Source organism: Engraulis encrasicolus, chromosome 1, assembly GCF_034702125.1.
Source record: "Engraulis encrasicolus isolate BLACKSEA-1 chromosome 1, IST_EnEncr_1.0, whole genome shotgun sequence".
NCBI classification, from domain to species: Eukaryota; Metazoa; Chordata; class Actinopteri; order Clupeiformes; family Engraulidae; genus Engraulis; species Engraulis encrasicolus.
The window spans coordinates 10,803,259-10,826,290 of NC_085857.1; the positions used below are offsets into that span (position 1 = coordinate 10,803,259).

The following is a 23,032-nucleotide window of genomic DNA, read 5'->3' on the forward strand; positions in this document are numbered from 1 at the left end:
TCTACAATCAAGACCTACACCATTGCATAAGGTTATTGCAGAAATGTAATCAAATTTCTATTTGCTCATTTAAAAGTTGAAGGGGGGGAAAACCAGAAAATCGACAACTCGTTGCCAGTAATATTGAAGAAGAGGCACGATCATTGCAATGCAGCAAAGACATACATCACACATCAAGGACAGGCAGTAATGTAATATTGACACCATGGTTTCCCCCAGCACTTTATTGCTAAGGCGGCCACCTTGACAAGAAACACCTACCACCTTGACTAGGTCCCCTGAAAAGATAAAGATGTCATGTTGTGAATGTGATTTCTGAATTTGCTTAACCAAAAAAATATATACTTTTAAAGAGTTTTCCTATCATATTTCAAATGAAACTGCACAGCACAGCATGTCCACTGATGATGGTGACTTGTGTCTGATACTGACTAACGCCCCACCACCTTGACTGACGAAAATTCTGCGGGGAAACATTAGACACTAGACATAATGTTGTCCAATGGCACATTCCACATGAGAAGAGAACTTCCAGACAGACCCCAGGGGGACACCTATAATGGTTACATCTGGTCTCCAAAGAAACGTTGGTTTCATATATAAGCTCTGACTATTTGTCAGTTCAAAGACGTGAGCCTTTTAAAGGATATTTTCATTAAAGGGACACTGTGCAGGAAAAGGTACTGCAATTATGCTGCTCATTGAAACTGGGTTGGCTATCGCCAAATTTGTTATTTACATGAAAGTTTACTAAGTAATAAACAAATATTTTCTAATATGGTCCAAGTACAGTCATTTTTGCAGCTAAAAATTGCTATTTTTGGAAATTCAAAATGGCGGACCATGGAGAAGATCCCCCTTTTCATGTATGAAAAGTGCAATTTTTCCAGTCATAAGAATTTGATGGTGGGTGGTAAGTGTTCATGAAAAAGGTAACATTAGTGAATGGGCAGCATGAATTCTGGAAATAAACAACTAAAAAGCTCACACAGTGTCCCTTTAAACAAAATAAAGTTGGAAACCATACTACTTGTAAGAGGTTTTAGGGTGTCATTATGAAAATAATTGTTAGTCTGCAGCTCTGTAAGTACAAAAGGCTCTCCCCACCGCCTATGTAATTGTATTCAGATGACAAAAATGTCATTTTTGTGAGTGGCACAAAATCCATTGATGAAAAGTGCAATGAATACCATCAGAAGATTTAAACTCAGACATTTCACAGTTCTCGCCTTGTGCGAATGTGATGTCTCAAATGTCTTCACTACAGAACAATCTGGGGTGAGTTTCTCAAAAGAGAAGTTGTTAGCCTGTTAGCAACTTCGGTAGTTGCCAATGGGAAAATGCATTGAAAACAGAAAAGTAGCTACTGTAGTTAGCAACTTTGGTTTTGAGAAATTCACCCCTGAAGAGCAGAGTTAGAGCCTCCGCACACCGGCTCCGGCAGCATAGCGGAGCACTTCCGCTTCCCTCAAAATTCCAACCCCCAAACTCAATTTCACACGAACATAGCATGGATAGTCAATGGGTGGCTCTGACAAAATAGAACTTGCCTCTAATCGCTTGCCCACATCCGTGAATGTCCGCGGACATCGGCACCGGTGTGCGGGGTTGTACTGACAACAATGGAATCGAACTTTGGCGGAGAGGTGCTCTACACTTTGTCGGAGCCAATGTGCGGAGGCCCATAGACAAAGAAAAAAAGGATGAGGATATTATAGAACTTACGGTCAGTGGTGTAATCATTAGCATCATTGATGTCATCTTCAGCAGCAGCTTCATCAGGGGTGTAATCATCATCATTGATGTCATCAACGTCATCATCCTCATCATCATCATGTTCCACTGGTGGCAACAAAAACACTCCATCTGGGTTGAGTTTGGGTCCCCAGTCCTCCAGTCTAACTGATGACCTCAACGAAAGCCTTCTCTGTGCTGATGTTGCATCGTTGTGGAGGGAATCTGAGAAGGAGGTGTGTTGGTTCTCTGAGGAGGGGGAACTGTGCTGACTGATCTGTGAAATGGAAGTAAAATAAGCAGAGTTAGTACAGATTCAAGAGTGAAGCTTTATTTTATTACATCTCATTATAGGTGTATACGAGAGTAAAAATATGTGTGTTTTGTCTCCTCAAAAGATAAAGAAAGCACATCTGCCCATCTTGTAGACAGGTGCACGCGTGCACTTCAAACTAACAAACTTACAAGCACACAACAAACTCGGACGATCACATAACCTCCTTGGTGGAGTTAATGAAGTGCGTGAGTGTGTGTGTGTGTGTGTGTGTGTGTGTGTGTGAGAGAGAGAGAGAGAGAGAGAGAGAGAGAGAGAGAGAGAGAGAGAGAGAGAGAGAGAGAGAGAGAGAGAGAGAGAGAGGGAGGGAGAGGGAGGGGTAGTGAGAGAGGGAGAGTGTGTGTGTGAGTGTGAGTAAAGGGAGAAAAGAAGTGTAATGGCTGTCTTCAGCATGTGATCAGCAATCTAATTGCCTAATTAATAATGTAAGGTCTTAGGATACAAGTTACATTACATTACAATACATTACATTTGGCTGACGCTTTCATTTTATTCACAGCGACTTACAGTTATTATTTCTGGTTGGTATTGGTTACAGTCCCTGGAGCAATGTGGGGTTAGGTGCCTTGCTCAAGGGCACTTCAGCCATGGATGGAGATGTAGGGAGAGGTCAGGGGGGATTCGAACCTGCCAACCCTCTAACCACTAGGCCATGGCTGCCCCAAGTTAGGGGGAATAGAATAAAAGAACTTGACGTGACTTGTACGTGGCGCGGAACAGAAAAAAAAAAATCTTAAATGTCAACCAGAGTGAAACATGCAGACAGAGCATTACGTCTTTGGTTCACCATACACAGAACAGCACACACAGAGAATTGTGAGAGGTACCTTATCAACTCTTTTGACTCGAACCTTTTGTGGTTTCTTGGCTTGCCGTTGCACTGCAATCTTGGACTTCCTGAAAGATCAGTGACAGACAATAACACAGCAACATCACTTCACATCACCTTTATGGGCAGTCATGGGTGAGCGGTTAGGGCGTCAGACTTGCATCCCAGAGGTTGCCGGTTCGACTCCCGACCCGCTAGGTTGGTGGGGGGAGTAATCAACCAGTGCTCTCCCCCATCCTCCTCCATGACTGAGGTACCCTGAGCATGGTACCGTCCCACCGCACTGCTCCCCATGGGGCGCCACTGAGGGCTAAATAAATAAATGCAATTTCGTTGTGTGCAGTGTGCAGTGTTCACTTTTATGCTGTGGAGTGCTGTGTCACAATGACAATGGGAGTTGGAGTTTCCCAATGGGCTTTCGCTTTTCTTTTCTTTCTATACAGGTACAGTACATAGATGAAGTAATATACTACAGGAAGTTGTCCCTTCCTCTTCATCTTTTGTACATCACACTATATAAATACCCCATGCATCCTTCCTTAAAATGCACACAACCACATGATTCTGCCCAGTGTAATGTTATTTTAAGGTCTACTGTAAAGTTGTGAGTAAAGACAAAAACAAATAATGAAATTTAAATTGGACAATGGACAAAACATGTTCTTTTGCCATATCGTATTATCTTACCTTCTCTCAACCTCCAGCTGCCTCTGGAGAACCAGGATCTCATCTTGTAGACCTCTGATGATCTGTTACACACACACACACACACACACACACACACACACACACACACACACACACACACACACACACACACACACACACACACACACACACACACACACACACACACACACACACACACACAAAAACACACATACACACACACACATAGTGCCAATGTGAAAGGAAATCTTGGAGGACTAAGACCAAATAATGTATTTCCAAAGAGTATAAAGAAGACTTAGTAAAGTGGTATGTCCATATAGGTTACAGTAATACATATTTGAAGAAACATATCTCAGAGTATACACAGGTGCACTGTTGGAGATTGTGTTGCATTTGGCAGAACTCTCTCTCTACAAGGTCCTCAATGATTCAAAGAAACACACACACTGTCCTCATTTGCAGGATTTACTGTTCCATGCATGGACTAATCAACCAGTTACAGAATATTCCTTAAAAGGCTTTTAGTGGTTTATTTCCAGAATCCATGCTACCCATTCACTAATTTTACCTTTTTCATGAATACTTACCACCACCATTAAATTCTAAGTATTCACTATGACTGGAAAAATTGCACTTTTCGGTCCGCCATTTTGAATTTCCAGAAATAGTCATTTTTAGCTGCACAAATGACTGTACTTGGGCCATACGAGAAAATATTAGTTTATTACTTCATAAGCTTTCATGACAAGATCAAATTTGGTAATAGGCAGTCCAGTTTCAATGAGCAGCATAGCTGCAGTACCTTTTTGACCATTTCCTGCACAGTGTCCCTTAAAAAATGAGTGGAAAGCATTGTGCAACAGGAATATTCACAGGACATGGACACATTTGGAATGAATAAAGAGTTAACATGACTCATGTGCAAACTGAACACTAGTCTGCCACCCTTCCATTTGAAATCTGGATATTCCTCGTAAGTTTCTTTTAACTGGTATAGATTGTCCACATTTACCTGTTGTGCCTCTGAGAGTTTGTGGTCTTTCTCCTGCAGTCTCTTCTGCAGGTCTTCCACTTGCAGCCTCAGCAGCTGGGTGGCTGATGTGTGGTCACTCAACGTCTGAGAGGACTCTGCCTCTCTCTCCTGCGTCTCCAACAGCAAAGCCTACAGTAGGACCACAGATAATACTTTGATTTCAGAGGTTGAGGAGGACATGTGCCATGCAAACCCCTTACGAGCAGCACAAGATGGCCAGCATGACTAACTGCAGGGCCGCCGCTAAATAGCATGGCCACGACTGTGGAAACAACAGTGGCAAGTGTGACTAGAGATGCACCGGATCCTGATTTTTAGGATCCTGCCGGATACCGGATCCACTGCTTAAGATCCTGCCGGATCCGGAACCGGATACCGGATCCTACGAAAGGGTTGAAACACATAGCCTACTCGCACACGTGGGCCCTTTTTATCACGTTGGCTCAAACTATTTTGACTGAAAAGCCTCGGCTACCAGATCCTGGATCCTGGAACCGGATCCGGATCCTGTGAAAAACCCTATTATCCTGCCGGATCCGGATCCGGAGCATCTCTAAGTGTGACATCTGTGGTGATCAGTCAAGTCAGCTTTTATTGTCACTTTCTTCATATGCACAACTCATACAAGGAAAATGAAATTACGTTTTCTCTCTATACCATGCCAGGACATAGACATATACAAGACTGACATTTTACAGGCTGACATAACGTGCAAGACAGGACAGGTAACAGTGATGGACTGTTAACAATAAGTGGTCAATAATAAATACTGTACAAATTAACATTTAACATTTAACAGTCAACGTTTAACATTGAACATGTAAACAGAAGATACGATGAATACAAAATAGAATGTATACATTACAATAATACAATACAATGATGATGTACAGACAGGGGCGCTGATAAAAAAATGTTGGGCCCCATGAAAGATTCAAATTTTGGGCCCCCAAAATGACAAATTATGTTATCAGCATCCTTCCAGGGCCCAGTCAGAGCTGTTGGGCCCTTAGAATCTGTAACACCTTACCCCCCCTCGCGGCACCCATGTGTACAGAGGTGTCAAAAGTAGAAGTTTAAAAAAGTTTTTTTTTAAAAAGACTTTAGCCTACTTCTTACGATCAGCTGACTCTGCACTGGTGGGATCAAGTTTGAGGTGGGTTCTTGTTGTTTTTCAGGAACAGCACATCCTATCTATCTCATGGGCAGTCATGGGTAAGTTGGGGCGTCAAACTTGTACCTTGTAAGGAGTTGTTGGGCAGTGCTCGCCCCCATCCTCCTCCATGACTGTACCCTGAGCATGGTACCAAAGAGGTTGGATAAGATTCTCTGATGGTACCGTCCCACCGCACTGCTCCATTGGGGGTTGCCCCCTTGCACTGATGAGGTATAAATGCATTTTTTGTGTGCAAGCTACACTTGTGTGAGTGGAGTGCTGTTTCACAATGACAATGAGAGCTGGAATTTCCCAGGTGGGCTTTCTTTCACTTGCAAGTATGAATGGGTGTAATTCTGACTGCCCTCATTCCAAACAGGCTGTGGATAATTTACTAGAATGGGATTGCACTAATGCATTTTATCTATGCATTCCTCCTGTCATGTTGTCTTTGCCCTGTATCTACACGTTTTATGTGTGCATCATCAGACGTAGCAGCATACTGTAATGGCAAACAACAATTTTTCGTGATGCCAATACAATACCTAGGCCTACTGGTTCAGAAAACATGTTTTCAGTCACGCATTTGATCGGCACAGCTGTGCAAGAATCAGCTGTCTTCTTTCTTTGAGAAATTAAAGTGCCACAGTGAGGAGTTTTGTACAGTAGAGAAATACACTCATAATCCAAACACACTGTCTGTGACTGACCGCTTGTTCAAAAACACAGCGAGCCATTTTTACAGAAGATACGACAGTTTCAGTGTAGGATCTTTCTATTTACTCAATGAGTAGGATAGATTCATCGGACGGGTAGGGCCTACTGTAGATCCGAAACAAATCTGAACAGCACGCTGGTGTTTTCATTACTCGTAGACGCATTCAGTATATGGCACTTACCGCGTCCATGAGGTAAGTTACAGATTGGGCAGGTTTGTCAAACGCCTTGGTGATAATCTTGTGCAAACAAAACACAGTATTATTCTTTATTGTTTATTTTCACTTATTCCTTCAATTCCTTCTCCAAGTAGCGTATTGTACCCCAAATAACTAGTTGGCGAGCGACACCAAACGTCCAGGAGTGCAAATTGATGTGCAGTTGCAGCAAGCCATTTTTAATGCACCACTGGCTAAGGTTCTTTGCCACTGGTGCCTGTCGAGGGGGCACATCAGAGAAGTATCAATCAAGGGGTAGGCTGCTTCCTCGGGAAGCTGCGATCTTTCAATGTCTGCAACAGGGTTTTGTGTATTTGTGTATTTTACTAATTTCCTTCGAGATAACTAAAAATAGGCTACCACACCACAGCATTTTTTTAGGTGAGTAACATAATTGTTTTGGAACATGTGCTGATAGGAGTTTCTTTGTTGTTGACGAGCTGTTGAATTGAAGGATGACTGTTAAATGCTTCACTTTTTTTGGCCTCGGTTTATACCTAAAAAGTTTTTCCTGTAAAAGAGCAAAAACCAACACAAGGATCAGCTGGCTGTGTGTGTGTGTGTGTGTGTGTGTGTGGGGGGGGGGGGTTGATTTTAATTTGGAATGTCCAGGAAAAGAAAGAACTTGAGCAACAGAACAGATGTGGATGACATTGGTCAAGGAAAAACAACAGTTGATGACATCATGTGATATCTTGTAAAGAAAAAGTCCAAGCATGAGTAAGGCCATAAGTTCAAAGGCCTAAGTAAGGAACTTGATTTTCCCCCGCATATTTAAATATGGAAATGGAGTAAACAAAATTGGAGAAAAATATTTTAGCATTTAGTCATATTGATTTCAATTCATAGTTCAAGATTCAAGGTTTTTTATTTTGAATTAGATTTGTCTTGGACATTCACATAGCGGTCGCATAACACACAGCACATGACATGACAAAAAAAAAGACATCTCAATGTCAAGTATTCTGCTAGGACATGGGTCCGTGTATCATCCGATCATTCAACTATTCCATTCAATCTGGCAAACGGAAAACGAAATAATGACTCCATATTTTGTTTTCCCGTTTTTCTATATGGCCAAAAAATGGGGAGTTGTGTTGAGTTTTCCTTTTCCCAACTCAAAACAGAACAAGTAATAAACGAGAAAACCAAAACGAAATAACTCTAATTTACGATTATTGGTCCCATTTCCCCTGTGTATTGCTCGCCCAAGTAAGACACGGTAGGCTAGTGCACAAGTGGCCGCCAAACTGCTTAACGCATTTCCCCGAGGCGCCAGCCTGCTGATGCTCCTACTCCACAGAACATCTTTCTGTCCTACTGGTAGCCCCATTGTGTCGGTGCCTGTGGGTGGTAAAGATAGCCTAACTTAGCGTTTCTCAACGTGGGTACCAGCGCCCCCCTGGGGACGTTCGAGAGCCGTTGGGGGGCGCTGGCAACATGGCCACAGAAGGGGAGGGGGGCGATAGTGTCTTTCTTTTTTTTAAAGTGTGTTGAAACATCTACTGTTGAAACGATTTTGGAACATTAAACACATAAGATTTAATAGAATAGGCCTAAGTTAAAACCGTGTCAGCCTTTGTAAAGGCGATGTGCGATGTATGCCTATAGCTGTTGTATTTTGTGCGCATTTCAGTGCAGCATGCACGAGGGGCTGGCAAAAAGCGCCTGTGCATGCGCTTGTCGTCCGCTATGCACAGAGCCTCCCGAAAATGTATTCCCAGCGATCTCGCAAACATCCTGGCAGTCGCCTATTTCAGTGCATAGGATGAAACGGTGCCCAAAGTGCACAACTTGGAGACATGTTGTTTTAGTTATGTTCTTAAATATGTTCTTAGACTAAGCGCGACCTTGCACAGTCCTCGCAGAGACGCATCAGCTTTCTCACGTGCAAATTTGTAGCTTTAGTGTTGTATTTGAAGCGGCAATTGTGAGAGGACTATTTTCCGCAATTAAAAATGAGTGTCATTTAAAAATATATCGGCACGGGAGGATATTAGGCCTAATGCATTTGTTGCTTTTGCACCCCCTTCCTCAACCGGTCCTTTTAAAAAGATAAGTTAAAAACTGAAAGCATGCATCCATGCGCGTGGCTTCTTAAATGCACGCAGTTCCCGGCCAGCTCCACTTCTTAATTTCATCAGCTTCCTCCCACCATATTCCAAACGGACACCGCATACAAGTTTATTCCCCCTCTGTGCATCAGTTAACAGGCATGACGGCGAAATCGGCAAAAACAGATGAAATCCAGACAATAATCACTTAACTTGAAGATTACCTGTACCATTTGTAGGCTAATACCAAACTAACAACACATTTGATTAGGCTACCTTTCACCAGTTGCATTAGCCTTCAAACAACACGTGTCAACGTTCGTGGTGATAATGTTTTATCCTTCGACCCTGCAGACAGTAGACTTGTTTTTTTTTTTTTTTTTTTTTTTTTTACCGCGGATGAGGTGCGTACCAAAACATATTTGCTGGTGCGCATATGAGTAACGGCCTAAAAAAGTTATGTGCACCCCTGGTTATGGGGTAGAGACATAGGCCTACTGGACCGAACAGTAGGCTACAGTGCGTAAAGGAGTTAGGCTATCTTTACCACCCACAGGCACCGACATAAGGGGCTACCAGTAGGACAGAAAGATGTTCTGTGGAGTAGGAGCATCAGCTGATTATAGGCCTTGGGGAAATGCGTAAAGCAGCGCGTTTGGCAGCCACTTGTGCACTATCGTGCCTTAGGCTACTTGGGCGAGCAACAGAAAAGCACCGCGGGAAATGGGACCAATAATCGTAAAATAGAGTTGTTATTTCGTTTTGGTTTTCTCGTTTATTACTTGTTCTGTTTTGAGTTGGGAAAAGGAAAACCAACTTAACTCCCCATTTTTTGGCCATATGGAAAAATGGGAAAACAAAATATGGAGTCGTTATTTCGTTTTCCGTTTGCCAGATTGAATGGAATAATTGAATGATCGGATGATACACGGACCGACATGAAACGCCTCATGATTGCATACTCCGCGGAGTTCACCAAAGAGTGTCCAATCACTGGGCGCTTCACATCGTAGCAAGGCTAGAACACTGGGCATTGGGAAAGGGGCAAAGTGCCATCCAGTTCTCAGCCATTTCTTGCCCACAATTGCCATCTGGGTGGAATTGCACATTTTGGACGCTACAATGGGAATGACCCATGCTGCCATTGCTTAGATCAGTGGAATAGTCTTGGGACCCACATTTGTCTTGTCCATTGTCATAATGTTGCGAGTGACCCAATATTTTGTTGCGCTGTCAGAATATTAATTTAAAAAAAACAAAAACAAAAAACCCACAAGCATTTGATAATACTGTATGCACCAGCATTTGCATTGTATGCTGACATACAACATATCAACTTGTGGAGAGGCCTATTAACCATGTTTCACTCTCTCTGACATTACAGGAATTAATTCAGCACCCCATCTTGTTTCAATTTTGTGACTGGCAGTAAAAAGGGAAAAGAATTCATACATTTTTACACCACAACGGTAGCCTCGCGAGCCATCCTACGTACTTCCGCCAAAGGATTGGCTCCATCACTGTAGTCTGGCCGTGCTTCTCTGTGGAGTGCCTGGAGCAGTAGAATTTTGATCGCAACGCCCCCCCCCCAGAAAACAGCCAATAATCGAATACGCCCCCCACCTGCGGACGAAAGGGGGAGGACGCTTGTGACAATGACGTACACATCTGCACCAGAGCCATTGATCTGCGCTATGTTGTTGTTGAGTAACTGCCAGCGATTGGGTGAGAGGTGTCCAATAATTTCAAACCATAACTGAGTGCTAACTTCCTGCTTCCTACAATCGCTTCAGAGCAAACAAATGCCAGACCATAAATACGAAATGAAATGGTAGTATTATGGGATGGTCAGGACCAGGCTACCACAACGGCGCACCCAAGACCCCTCCGTAAGCCACCATTGGGTCCCGAAACACGGTTTCAGAAACAGTGGCTTAAGGCCCATTTATACCCTATGGTAATTACGGAAACGGACAGTTCCAAACGGTTCTGGAGGTCGTTTCATCCGTCAGTTTGTCCGTTGGTCAAGAGTTAAGCAATCCGGTGGGCTCCAGACGAAACGGAGCAATAGGCCTACAAGAGGAATTCGTATAGTCAAAAAGATACCAATTCACAAAACTCAACTAAGACGAGTAGTATTTGACATCTAAAAATGATACAATTAGTAAAGTAAATAATCTGTGAGTTTGTGAAAGGGTGTATTTCCACTATCATACAAATCTGCCACAGCAACTGTCCATACATAGCCAACCGACTCTGCCCTCTAGAGGATTTATTACGCAACATTCAATTTAATAACAATAATAATAATAATAATACTTTTGTTTTATATAGCGCCTTTCAAAACACCCAAGGTCGCTTCACAAGGTGCTGAACGGAGGCATGAACTGAGGCATGAACGGAGGCATGAATGCACCTCCGGGAGCAATGGTTGGCCCGGAAAGGCGGAGTTCACCCCGTTCCGTAGGGCGTGAAAAGGGCTTTAGGCCTTCCCTGGTGTTTGGGGTTATTCGGGTTCCTGCAGCTGAGTTCCCATCTTGCTGTCTGGATGCCCGCTCTTTTTGTTCTCTTCCACCATGAACTTGTTTCTGGTGGGACTTGAGGGTTGGTATGTGGCTGAATGTCTCACCACAAATGGTGCAAAGGTGGGGTTTCTCTCCATTGTGAACACGCATGTGCGTCTTGAGGACGCCTGATTGACCAAAGGACTTTCCACAAATTGGGCAGAGATAAGGCCTCACCCCAGTGTGCGTGATCTTGTGCCTGTTGAGAGTACAGACCCTCTGGAAAGTCAGTCCGCAGTCCGGGCAGGCGTGTGGCTTTTCACCAGAGTGTGTCAAGAGGTGTGACCTCAGCTGGCCTGTGGAGGGGAAGGCCTGAGGACACTGGGGACACTTATATGGTCTCTCACCCGTGTGCTTGCGCATATGTACCGTTAGTTTCCCAGGCGACACAAACGCCTGGCCACAATCAGAGCACATGAAGTTTCTAACGTCAGCGTGGGCGTTTTCATGACTTCGTAGGCTACTCAGACTGAAAAAGCTTTTGTCACACTGTTTACAGGAAAAGGGCTTTTCTCCACTGTGGGTCCGCTGATGAACTTTCAGGCACCAACCGCTGGTAAACATTTTCCCGCAGTCCTGACATTGGTGTTTCCTCTCTTTCACGACGGGTCTCTGTTCGTCATGGCATCTCTTGAAGTGCCCCGTAACGTAATGTTCTTGGCTGAAGGATTTTCCACAAAGTTCGCAAGGATACGGTTTTTCCGTAGTGTGTATCTTTTCATGCTTGCGGACAAGACATGGTTTTGCAAACCGTTTCCCACAAGTGCTGCATTCAAGAACTTTAGCTTTTCTGGAGGTCCTGTTTGTGCTTTGTGCTTGTGATTCTTTGTTCTTCTCTTTCCGCTTCGGTTGTCTGGCAGCTAGCCGTGGCTTTTTCGGAGTCCTTTGACCTAGAAAAAAAGATAAACACTTTTAAAATGCTTATTCTAATGGCACAGCACAGCACATTTCACGTATCAGTCTCAGATGTACGGTACTTAATAATAAATGTTAACCAAAGTTTGACACCAAGAAAGGCCTCATTTTCAAGATACCCAGCCCTATTAGTGTGCAGTGTATGTACTTGTATTCAGATGGACAGAAATTTCAAGGATGTCTATTTTCTGTTCTCCACGAGGACTCTGATGAAGACGCATGTCGAAACGTTAGTCTTACTGCACTGAAAAAAATAAATAACAGAAAATAGACATCCGTGTGGCACCAGATTCTTTTCCCTTTGCACTGATTATTTAGTCCTTCTCTGGTTGCACCGGATTGTCAGTTTAGAAGCGCGGAGTGCGTATCTCCTTTGTTTGGACAGAAATTTCAACTTTGTGATTGTGCACGCCCCTACACCCCACGTAACTTACGGTTGGGGGTGTCATCCTTATCGTTGGGGGTGTCATCCTTATCGTCATTGAAGTAATCAATGATGTCACCATTGATGTCATCAGCATCATCAGCTTCATCAGAGGTGTCGTCATTGATGTCAATAACGTCATCAGCTTCATCAGGGATGTAATCATCATCATTGATGTCGTCATCATCCTCATCTCCATCATCCTGCTCCACTGGTGGCACCAAAAGCACTCCGTCTGGGTTGAGTTTGGGTCCCCAGTCCTCCAGTCTAACTGACGACCTCAACGAAAGCCTTTTCCGTGGCGATGTGGCATCGTTGTGGAGGGAATCTGAGAGGGCAGTGTGGACGTGCTCTGAGGAAGTGGAACTGGGCTGACTGATCTGTGAAGTGAAAGTTAAAAAAAATGAAACAAACTGAGTCAAGATTTCTTTTGTAACATCTCATAGTAAAAGAGTAAAATTATTTGTGCACCTCCGCCCTCTGTTGGACAGGAGCACACATGCACTGCAAACTAACAAACCTACAAACACACAATAAACTTGGATGATCACGTAACCTCCTAAACTGATTTGGAGTTTGGTGGTGCGACCGTTTGCCAGATGGTAATAGCTTAAATAGTTCATGGTTGGTGCCTAGGACCGTTGGAGATTTTACATCAATTGTAATATGATATAACATGGTTGAAACCACGTAATCATACAATCATCTGCAAGGGGCTCTCGGAAATACTGCCAATAGCGAATCATTTTATTGAAATATAGTGCAGTATTTTGTGTAAAAAGTATTTGTGTTTGGTTTTATTTCAGATCCAGAAAGAGTTTGTTGTTACATTCTGTACTTTTCAGTTTCTGGTATTTTCTGTCTGCCCCTTTTGCACATTTACTTTCTGGTGAATGAAAGGCACATTCACGGATCTTAAAATAAGCCTAATAATAATAAAACAAAGTCCTAGGATGCAAGTTAGGAGGAATAAACTAAAATAACTGGACTTGAACATAGAGCAGAACAGATTAAAACAAATCCTAAATGTCAACCAGAGTGAAACATTCTGACAGAGTGTTACGTCTTTTAGGCTCACCATGCACAGAACAGCACACACAGAGAATAGGTGATAGTTACCTTATCAACTCTTTTGAGTTGGACCTTTCGTGGTTTCTTGACTTGATGTTTCACTGCAATCTTGCTCTTCCTGAAAGATCCATGACAGAGAGTTAACACACCATGACTTCACATCAGTTACATATAGGTACATTATACAGATTTCTTCTTCTTCATACCTCTCTACATCTCATACTATGCGTATTCTATGCATTGTTTACAAAAAATACAGACTATCGCATGTGTTATTTAATTCCCATTGTAGTGTGCTTCAAGTTCTACCGTACAGTGCTAATTGCAAGAAAAACAAAAAAATGACATTGAAATTGGACAATAGGACAAAACAAGTTTTTTTTCCATATCGACTAAACTCCTACCTTCTCTCAACCTCCAGCTGCCTCTGGAAAACCAGGATCTCATCTTGTAAACCTCTGATGATCTGTTACACACACACAACGTTGTATTAGACTAAATGAAGTAGTATGCCCATATACATAATACATATTTGAAGAACCATATCTCAAGAGTATACGGGTGCATTGTTGGAGACCTCATTGCATTTGGCAGATCTCTCTCTCTCTCTCTCTCTGTCTGGTCATCGGTGTTACAAAGAAACACTCACGAACACTGTCCTCACCTCTAGGGTTTACTGCAGGGGTAGGCAATTATTTTGGCTGAAGGGCCACATTGAGTGTAAAATATTGATCGAAGGGCCAGATGTTGCAGCCAACTTGCCCATGTCAATAATAAGAAATACTGCATGCTGACATAATAACCTGTCAGCTACGCCATTCCTGCACATAAAAATGAAATATATTTAGATGTAGTCGATGAACTTGGTTACTCTTACGTTCACAAGACCCCTGTTTGAGGTAGCCGTTTTAAGAATGTGGAGTGACCATATGAATTTGGGTTTAAAAGTTTACTTTCTTTAAGTTTACTCAGCGGGCCACATGTGGCCGCCAGCAAAGGTGTGGATTTGGCGTGGAAAGTGGTGGGGACATTTCAATTGCAAATTGTCCGGGTTAGCTGTTTCTACATTATATTTGTGAAAAGGTGCTGGGGACAAGCTAGGTTTATCTCAAAAGTAGTATGGACATGTCCCCACCATCCCCCCCTAAAATTACGCCCATGGCCGCCAGGCCTGTTTGCCCACCTCATGTTTACTGCAATTAGCACCTCCACGCATGGACTATTCCGATTCGTTCCCAAATATTCTGTTAACATGAGTGGAAAGCATTGTGCAACAATATTCACCCACAGGACACTACCATTTGGAATGAATAAGGAGTTGACATGACACATGTGCAAACTGAACACTGCCACCATTCCATTTGAAATCAGGATATTCCTCGTAAGTTTCTTTTAACTAGTATGGATTGTCCACATTACCTGTTGTGCCTCTGAGAGTTTGTCGTCTTTCTCCTGCAGTCTCTTCTGCAGGTCTTCCACTTGCAGCCTCATCTGTTGGGTGGCTGATGTGTGGTCACTCAACGTTTGAGAGGACTCTGCCTCTCTCTCCTGCCTCTCCAACAGCAAAGCCTACAGTAGGACCAGGGATGACACTTTGATTTCAGAGGTTGGGGAGTGTGCCATGTAATCCTTTAAAAGGTGCACTGTGTAATATTTGTAGTCGTTTATTTCCAGAATTCATGATGCCCATTCACTAATGTTACCTTTTTCATGAATACTTACCACCACCATCAAATTCTAAGTATTCATTATGACTGGAAAAATTGCACTTTTCATACATGAATAGGGGGATCTTCTCCATGGTCCGCCATTTTGAATTTCCAAAAATAGCCATTTTTAGCCACAAAAATGACTCTACTTGGACCATACTAGAAAATCTTTGTTTATTACTAAGTAAACTTTAATGTAAATATCAAATTTGGCAATAGCCAACCCATTTTCAATAAGCAGCATAGTTGCAGTACCTTTTTTGACCATTTCCTGCACAGTGTCCCTTCAAGTTTCTTTGTGACTGGTATAGATAGTCCACATTACCTGTTGTGCCTCTGAGAGTTTGTGGTCTTTCTCCTGCAGTCTCTTCTGCAGGTCTTCCACTTGCAGCCTCAGCAGCTGGGTGGCTGATGTGTGGTCACTCAACGTCTGAGAGGACTCTGCCTCTCTCTCCTGCCTCTCCAACAGCAAAGCCTAAAGCAGGACCACAGACACTTTGATTTCAGAGGTTGGGAGGTTGTGTGCCATGTAATCCTTTAAAGGTGCACTGTGCAATATTTGTAGTCGTTTATTTCCAGAATTCATGATGCCCATTCACAAATGTTACCAAATGTTTTTTTTATGAATACTTACCACCACCACCAAATTCTAAGTATTTATTATGACTGGGAAAATTGCCATTTTTACATGAAAAGGGGGATCTTCTTCATTGTCAGCCATTTTGAGTTTTCCAGAAATAGACATTTAAGCTGTGAAACGTACTGTACTTGGTCATACTAGTAAACATTAGTAGTTCATTATTTAGTAAATATTCATGAAAAGATCACCTTTAACAGGCAGCACAGTTTCAGTGAGGAGCTTAGTTGCAGTACCTACTTTGGCCACAATCTTATACAGTGTTGCCTTTGGTCTGTTCTCATTCGAAACAGGCTACTACAGCCAACAAAGACCTGAGTGTAATACTGCACATTGATAGCACTGTACTCTACTGTTGGAGGAGTCTGGCATCTTGGGAAGGATGCTGTCGTTTTGTCTTTGTCCAATTTTAATTGGGGGGAGAGAGGGTAGGCATTTGCGCTGTGTCTCTCTGTTTACGTATATGTGTGAATATGACTTAATGTAAAGGCAAAGAACAATTTAACGTAAGGGCAATACAATTGAGATATCAACTGGTTTAGAAAGTATTGTGTTAGGTCGTAAGAGCACAGCTGAGTGCAAGCAAGGAGGAGCGCAGGTTAGCTATCGACTTCTCGGTAAATGGAATCACCTTTGTTCGACGAAACGCGTGGCTGGAATTTTACTTTTTGCACACAATACTACAAACGCACTCACAATACAAACACGTCACTTAAGGAAAAGACTTCGTGGATGGTGTGATAAGCGACAGAATTCCAATGCAGTAGCCAACACTTCGAAACAGTTCTAAACAGCTGGCTGCTCAGTTATTTCTTTACTCGAAGTAGACCTATTTAGTATGGCACTTACCGTGTCCATGAGGGTTTATTTACTGAGATGCTGTTTCAAGTTTGTGAAACGCCTTGGCAATATTCCTCTGTACACAAAGCAGGGTTTCGTTTATTTATTTTCAATAGTACATTCTTCCATGAAGACATCTACGCCTCCTTCCTTCTTCAGAATGTTTATTACTGTGTGTATCGTACAAAAAAATAGTTGGCGCCACTGAACGTCCAGGAGTGCAAACTGCATCCATCAACTTTGGATAATGACTCATTAACACAACCAATCACTTAATAAATTGATATGAACAGCTATTAAGACGTAGGTCTATTGTATAGTGCAGTATCGGGCAGAGACTGAGCACAACCAGCTGGGTGATGATTCAGAAAATGATGCTCCTCACTAGTCTTGCATCAGCATCTAGAAGATTGACTCCCTCCCAGCCACCACTCTACTCACCCATGACAGCCACAACATGTTTGTGAAATAGGCTATGTTCAGGTTAAGGAAAATATAAAATCATGTGCAGTCTCAATATCCCTCCTCTATTCGTTTCCTCTGTCTTCTGTCCGACTTCCCCCTAATGCCCCGCATCTGTCTATGGGTGTATTCCAATATGCACACTCCCGTCCTCCACTTGTGCTTGTGGCCTCACCCCTCCTCCGTGGAGAAAACAGTACAGTTTCCCAGCTGTCAGCCTAGCCACAACAACCTTTGGAGGACTGTTTTTCATTCACATCCACACTATGTGCTGGAGCAGGGGTCCCCAAACTTTTTTCTCTGGGGGCCACATTATCGTTCCTTACTGTGATCAGGGTTCGGGATCAATCATGTGGGCTGTATAGGCTACTAGGCCACTGCCTGTTATAGCCATAATTTCCAGCACAAAATAGTTAATCATTACAAGTGATTTGCAAAAGAAGTGAGTACTTCACATGTTTTTCAATTTAAAATACCATACGTATATTCCTTTTAATTTCTAATAACCATGTAAAAAAAGCAAGGAAAGGTTAGAAAAATATGGTGATGGACAGTTTATTAGTGATACAAAAGAAATGGTAGGCCTGTTTATATTATGGTGAGATGAGAAACTATCAAGAAAAGAAACTTGTGTGATTCACACTAGGTTAGTGAAAAACGAACAGGAAGGCCTGTTGATGAACAAAATAAAATATTTAAAACATATATTTTATCATATTTTTTTTCTGTGAGGATTGCTTCTTTGGGCCAGTTCAAATGGTGAGGTGCAGATACAGTGCCCTCCATAATTATTGGCACCCCTGGTTGAGATGTGTTAAAAGCCTTAAAATAAATTCAGTGTTTATTGCAGAAGAATACTGTCACACTGAAAATTGTAGGAAAATGTAGCCTTCAACTCAAATGAATTGTAAGAAAATAAAAAAAATCCCTGACTGAAAAATAATTATTTTTCATTAAATCACCTGTTCCACAATTATTGGCACCCTTAACAATTCCCAGGAAATAAATATAATTGAAGCATTTCTGTCATTTCTACAGTAGTTTACAAAGTTTACCAGAGTATGTAGGAACATTTAATTAGTAATTCATCACTTCCTGTTTCCCTGGGGTATAAATATGACGTGACACCGAGGCCATTTCTCTTATCCACTCTTAAACATGGGAAAGACAAAGGAACACAGCATACAAGTGAGGCAGATGTGCGTCGACCTTCACAGGTCAGGCAGAGGCTACAAGAAGATTGCCACTCAACTGCAGCTGCCCATATCCACTGTGAGATGAATAATTAAGAAGTTCAAAACACTGGAACAGTGGTAAACAAGCCTAGACGAGGACCCAAGTTTCTTTTGCCACCACGCACAGTGAGGAGGATGGTAAGAGAAATCAAAAGATCTCCAAAGCTCACTGTTACAGAATTACAACAAATGGTAGCATCCTGGGGTCACAAAGTCTCCAAATCAACCATCAAGCGCTGTCTACACACCAACAAGCTGTTTGGAAGGCATGCACGGAGAAAACCTTTCCTCACTCACAATCATAAACGCAAATGTCTGGAGTTCGCCAAGCGGTATTGGGGCCTCAACTGGGACCGTGTGCTTTGGTCAGATGAGACCAAGATTGAGCTTTTTGGCAACAAACACTCTAAGTGGGTCTGGCGTGCCACGAAAGATGCGCATGCTGAAAAGCACCTCATACCCACTGTGAAGTATGGGGTTGGGTCAGTGATGCTGTGGGGCTGTTTCGCTTCCAAAGGCCCTGGGAACCTTGTTAGGGTGCATGGCATCATGGATGCTTTGAAATACCAGGACATTTTAAATCAAAATCTGTTGCCCTCTGCCCGAAAGCTGAAGATGGGTCGTCACTGGGTCTTTCAGCAAGACAATGACCCTAAACATATGGCCAAATCTACACAGAAATGGTTCACCAGACACAAAATCAAGCTCCTCCCATGGCCATCTCAGTCCCCAGACCTCAACCCCATTGAGAACCTGTGGGGTGAGCTGAAGAGGAGAGTACAGAGGAGAGGACCCAGGTCTCTGGATGATTTAGAGAGATTCTGCAAAGAGGAATGGCTGAAGATCCCTCTTTCTGTCTTTTCCCATCTTGTGAAACATTATAGGAGAAGATTAGGTGCTGTTTTGTTGGCAAAAGGGGGTTGCACAAAATATTAACACCAGGGGTGCTAATAATTGTGACACACATTATTTGATGTCAAATAATTATTTTTTTATGTGGGATTTTTTCCCCACTGAATAAATGCACTTGTATTGAAGGTTGGATTTTTCTCTTTTTTTCCATTAAGGTCCCATATTATTTAGAAAAAAAAAATAATAATTGGAAGCTAAAAAACACATCTCAACCAGGGGTGCCAATAATTATGGAGGGCACTGTAGAAGGAGGGCCAGTCAAAGGGGCTTGGCGGGCCATATTCGGCCCCTGGGCCTCAGTTTGGGGGCCCCTGTGCTGGAGGATGGAGAAATCATAATAATGATAATAATAAAAAGCGTAAAAACACCAGTTTTTTTTTTTTGCACTGTTTTTGTTCTGTCCTTTGGATGAACTAGAAAAAAGGACACAAATGTCATCAACATTGCGGATAATGGCATAGCTATACTGTATAGCCTATACAGAGTAGAAATGGTCACTGTCGTCATTAATTACCATTATTACTGTAACAATAGCATAAACGATACATCCAATCTTCACAGTTGTCATTTCATTTCAGGCAAATAGCACTAATGTGATATATTATACTACTAATAAAATGTATTACACCTGTAATAATTATACTGACTGCTCATCAATAGCAGAATTGGCACAAACAGCAACAATACCGGTAGTTCCATAGCGCTCAGCTACACTGGTGTTGTTTATTATCAAAGCAATCATCAACATTAAAGAGACACTGTGTGAGATTTTTAGTTGTTTATTTCCAGAATTCATGCTGCCCATTCACTAATGCTACCTTTTTCATTATGACTGGAAATATTGCACTTTTCATACATGAAAAAGGGGGATCTTCTCCATGGTCTGCCATTTTGAATTTCCAAAAATAGCAATTTTCAGCTGCAAAAAGGACTGTACTTGGACCATACTAGAACATATTAGTTTATTACTCAGTAAACTTTCATTTAAAGATCAAATTTGGCAATGGGCAACCCAGTTTCAATGAGCAGCATAGTTGCAGTACCTTTTTTGACCATTTCCTGCACAGTGTCCCTTTATAGGAACAGTTCACCATGTTTCCATTCTTCTCTGATCTCTCATGCATACCTCTCTGGTTTTTGTACGTAATATAGGTCTATGAGTTGGTATTGAAACAACAGATTTTTAAGTCCCCACCACACTTATATCGAACAATTCAGCATACTCATTTCACTGTCAATTCTAAATTCTAGTTGTTAAAAAAAAAAAAAACAATTAGGCCTAAGTGTCTTTTCTGTCTGAGATCAACGCCTTGAAATAAGCAATTTGATGTAGGAAAAAGTAACTGTGGAATGACTTCATAGACAACACATTACACAACAAATTACCTAGAATTAATGATAATTACATTTGCATTTGATTTGACAAAGCAAAATGTATTGCAATATTTTAGTCTAATCAAAGTGGACACCCCACCCAGGTATTAATGATTGATAGCCAGTTGCAGTTTTACACCAATTCACTCCCTGGGTGAGAATATGCTGTCTAGAATCACTCAGCTGCACCCCAATTATCATCATGGATATAAAGGCAGATGTCAAACCAGACATTGCTGGATGTTATGCATATCACTTGAAAGAGGAGAATGTACGCAAGTTTCCGCCAAGGTAGTAGTATAGCTCGTACCGAAGATGAAGATGGGTGCAGCTGTGGATGAAGATGATTATGATTATGAACCTGATCATTTAAGAGAGTATAATCCCCTCCAAAATACTTCGAACAGCAAGACAAATTGTCTTGTTTTTGTTGTCCACCAAAGACAATTAAGTTTGAGACTACGAAGTAAAAGACAAGTATGAATGTTCAGAATGTCAGCTTTTATTTCCAGGTATTCAAATCTATAATGTTAAATACTTCAGGATTTATGAACTACAGCATTTTTTAGGTGAGCAAAAGTGTTGGAACAGATCATCTTAAAGGAAAATAAAAAGTTATAATTGGTGGTATATCCTTTATTTACAATAACTTCCTCGACCCTGTTACCCATGGACATCACCAGATGTTGTATTCTTCATTTGTGATGCTATTGCAGGCTTTTACTGTCATTTCTTTCCACTCTTTGTTTTGATGGATTTTTTTCATTCACTTGCTTCTTCGGGAGGTGAATGCCTACTCTACTTGCTTAATGGTCAAGTAATTGATTTGGCCAGATAAACCTTTCACTTTATAACCCTAATTTAGTCCCACATTTTGTTGGCAGAGTGTTTTGTCTCATTATCCTGTTGCATGGTTAACATCGTCCCAATTAGTTTGGTTGCATTTGTCCATAAATTGGCAGGCAAAATGTGTCTGTACACATAGGAATTAATGTGGTTGCGACCATGGTCAGTAACATTATCAATATACAGGTTAGCCTAGAAATCTAGACGCCCCTAGAGGTCGCAGGGTTTGGCGTGGCCAGGCTATATATAGGTCCTTCTCAAATATTGTGTCAAAGTTCATTTTTTCCCCATAATGTCATGATAAAAATAAACTTTCATATGTTTTAGATTCATTGCACACCAACTGAAATATTTCAGGTCTTGTAGGCCTACTGTTTTAATATTGATGATTTTGGCATAGGGCCTTCTAAATCACCAGACAGAACATTCCATTGACATTCAATGGGGTTTCATTTCTGGCAAATTATAATGTCCATAACCACCAAAGCACCAAAACGTGGTATGGAAATCTATGGGGTACAGTATAATGAAGAGGGAAGTGTGGGTCACCAGATCACTCAACAAAAAACAGCTGACAGCTAAGCATCAAGGATATCTGGGCTAACCTGGCTGAAGTGTAACGAAGATGCACGAAGCACTAGGGGTCTCGCGAGAGCTAGGCTATATCTGGGCTTCCACTGTCATGCAATGCCACTGCCATTGACTTCAATGTTAAACGTAGTCAGACTCTGTCAAGTCTGGCAAAAGCCATGAGGAATCCGTCTCCGTGGACGATGGGAGATGGTCTGATCTTACTCTATCATTTAAATTAATTGAAGTTCCAAACTCAAATTAAAACCCATATTGTGCTTTATTAGCATGCCTGTTACGTTATAGCGTCGCAAAAACATACAAATAACAAAACGAAAGTGTGAATATAGTTACCTTAACCAATCAGTAACGGAGCTCGCAGGTGAGTTCTACGTCACCACTCTCAACTGTTTGCTGATTGGCGAAACACTGAGAGAACCGAGCACGAGGCTTTTGCCAGACCATGTGCGGAGCCAAAATCTTTGGGTGGAGTACAGAGGATGGCGTCGCGAGGCTAGCCAAAAACATCAATATTTTAACAATACAAGACCTGAAATATTTCAGTTGGTGTGCAATGAATCTAAAACATATGAAAGTTTATTTTTCATCATTACATTATGGGGGAAAAATAACTTTAACACAATATGCTAATTATTTGAGAAGGACCTGTAAATGAAGGAGTTTGTTTCAGGAGCAGTTATGCATGCTTAGGCCATGACATCACTT

General features: G+C 41.9%; 1 protein-coding gene across 1 annotated transcript in view; it reads right to left on the minus strand.

Annotated features, from left to right (window-relative positions):
• Positions 1-17,048, minus strand: part of LOC134447099 (uncharacterized) — an 87,521-nt gene extending 70,473 nt beyond the window's left edge. Inside the window, exons 1-3 of the mRNA XM_063196387.1 lie at positions 16,917-17,048; positions 15,756-15,905; positions 4,582-4,731 (exon numbers count right to left, since the gene is read on the minus strand). Coding sequence (XP_063052457.1) covers positions 4,582-4,731; positions 15,756-15,905; positions 16,917-16,925 — 309 coding nt within the window. The 5' untranslated portion in view covers positions 16,926-17,048. The remainder of the gene's footprint in view (positions 1-4,581; positions 4,732-15,755; positions 15,906-16,916) is intronic.
• Positions 17,049-23,032: the final 5,984 nt, after the last annotated feature.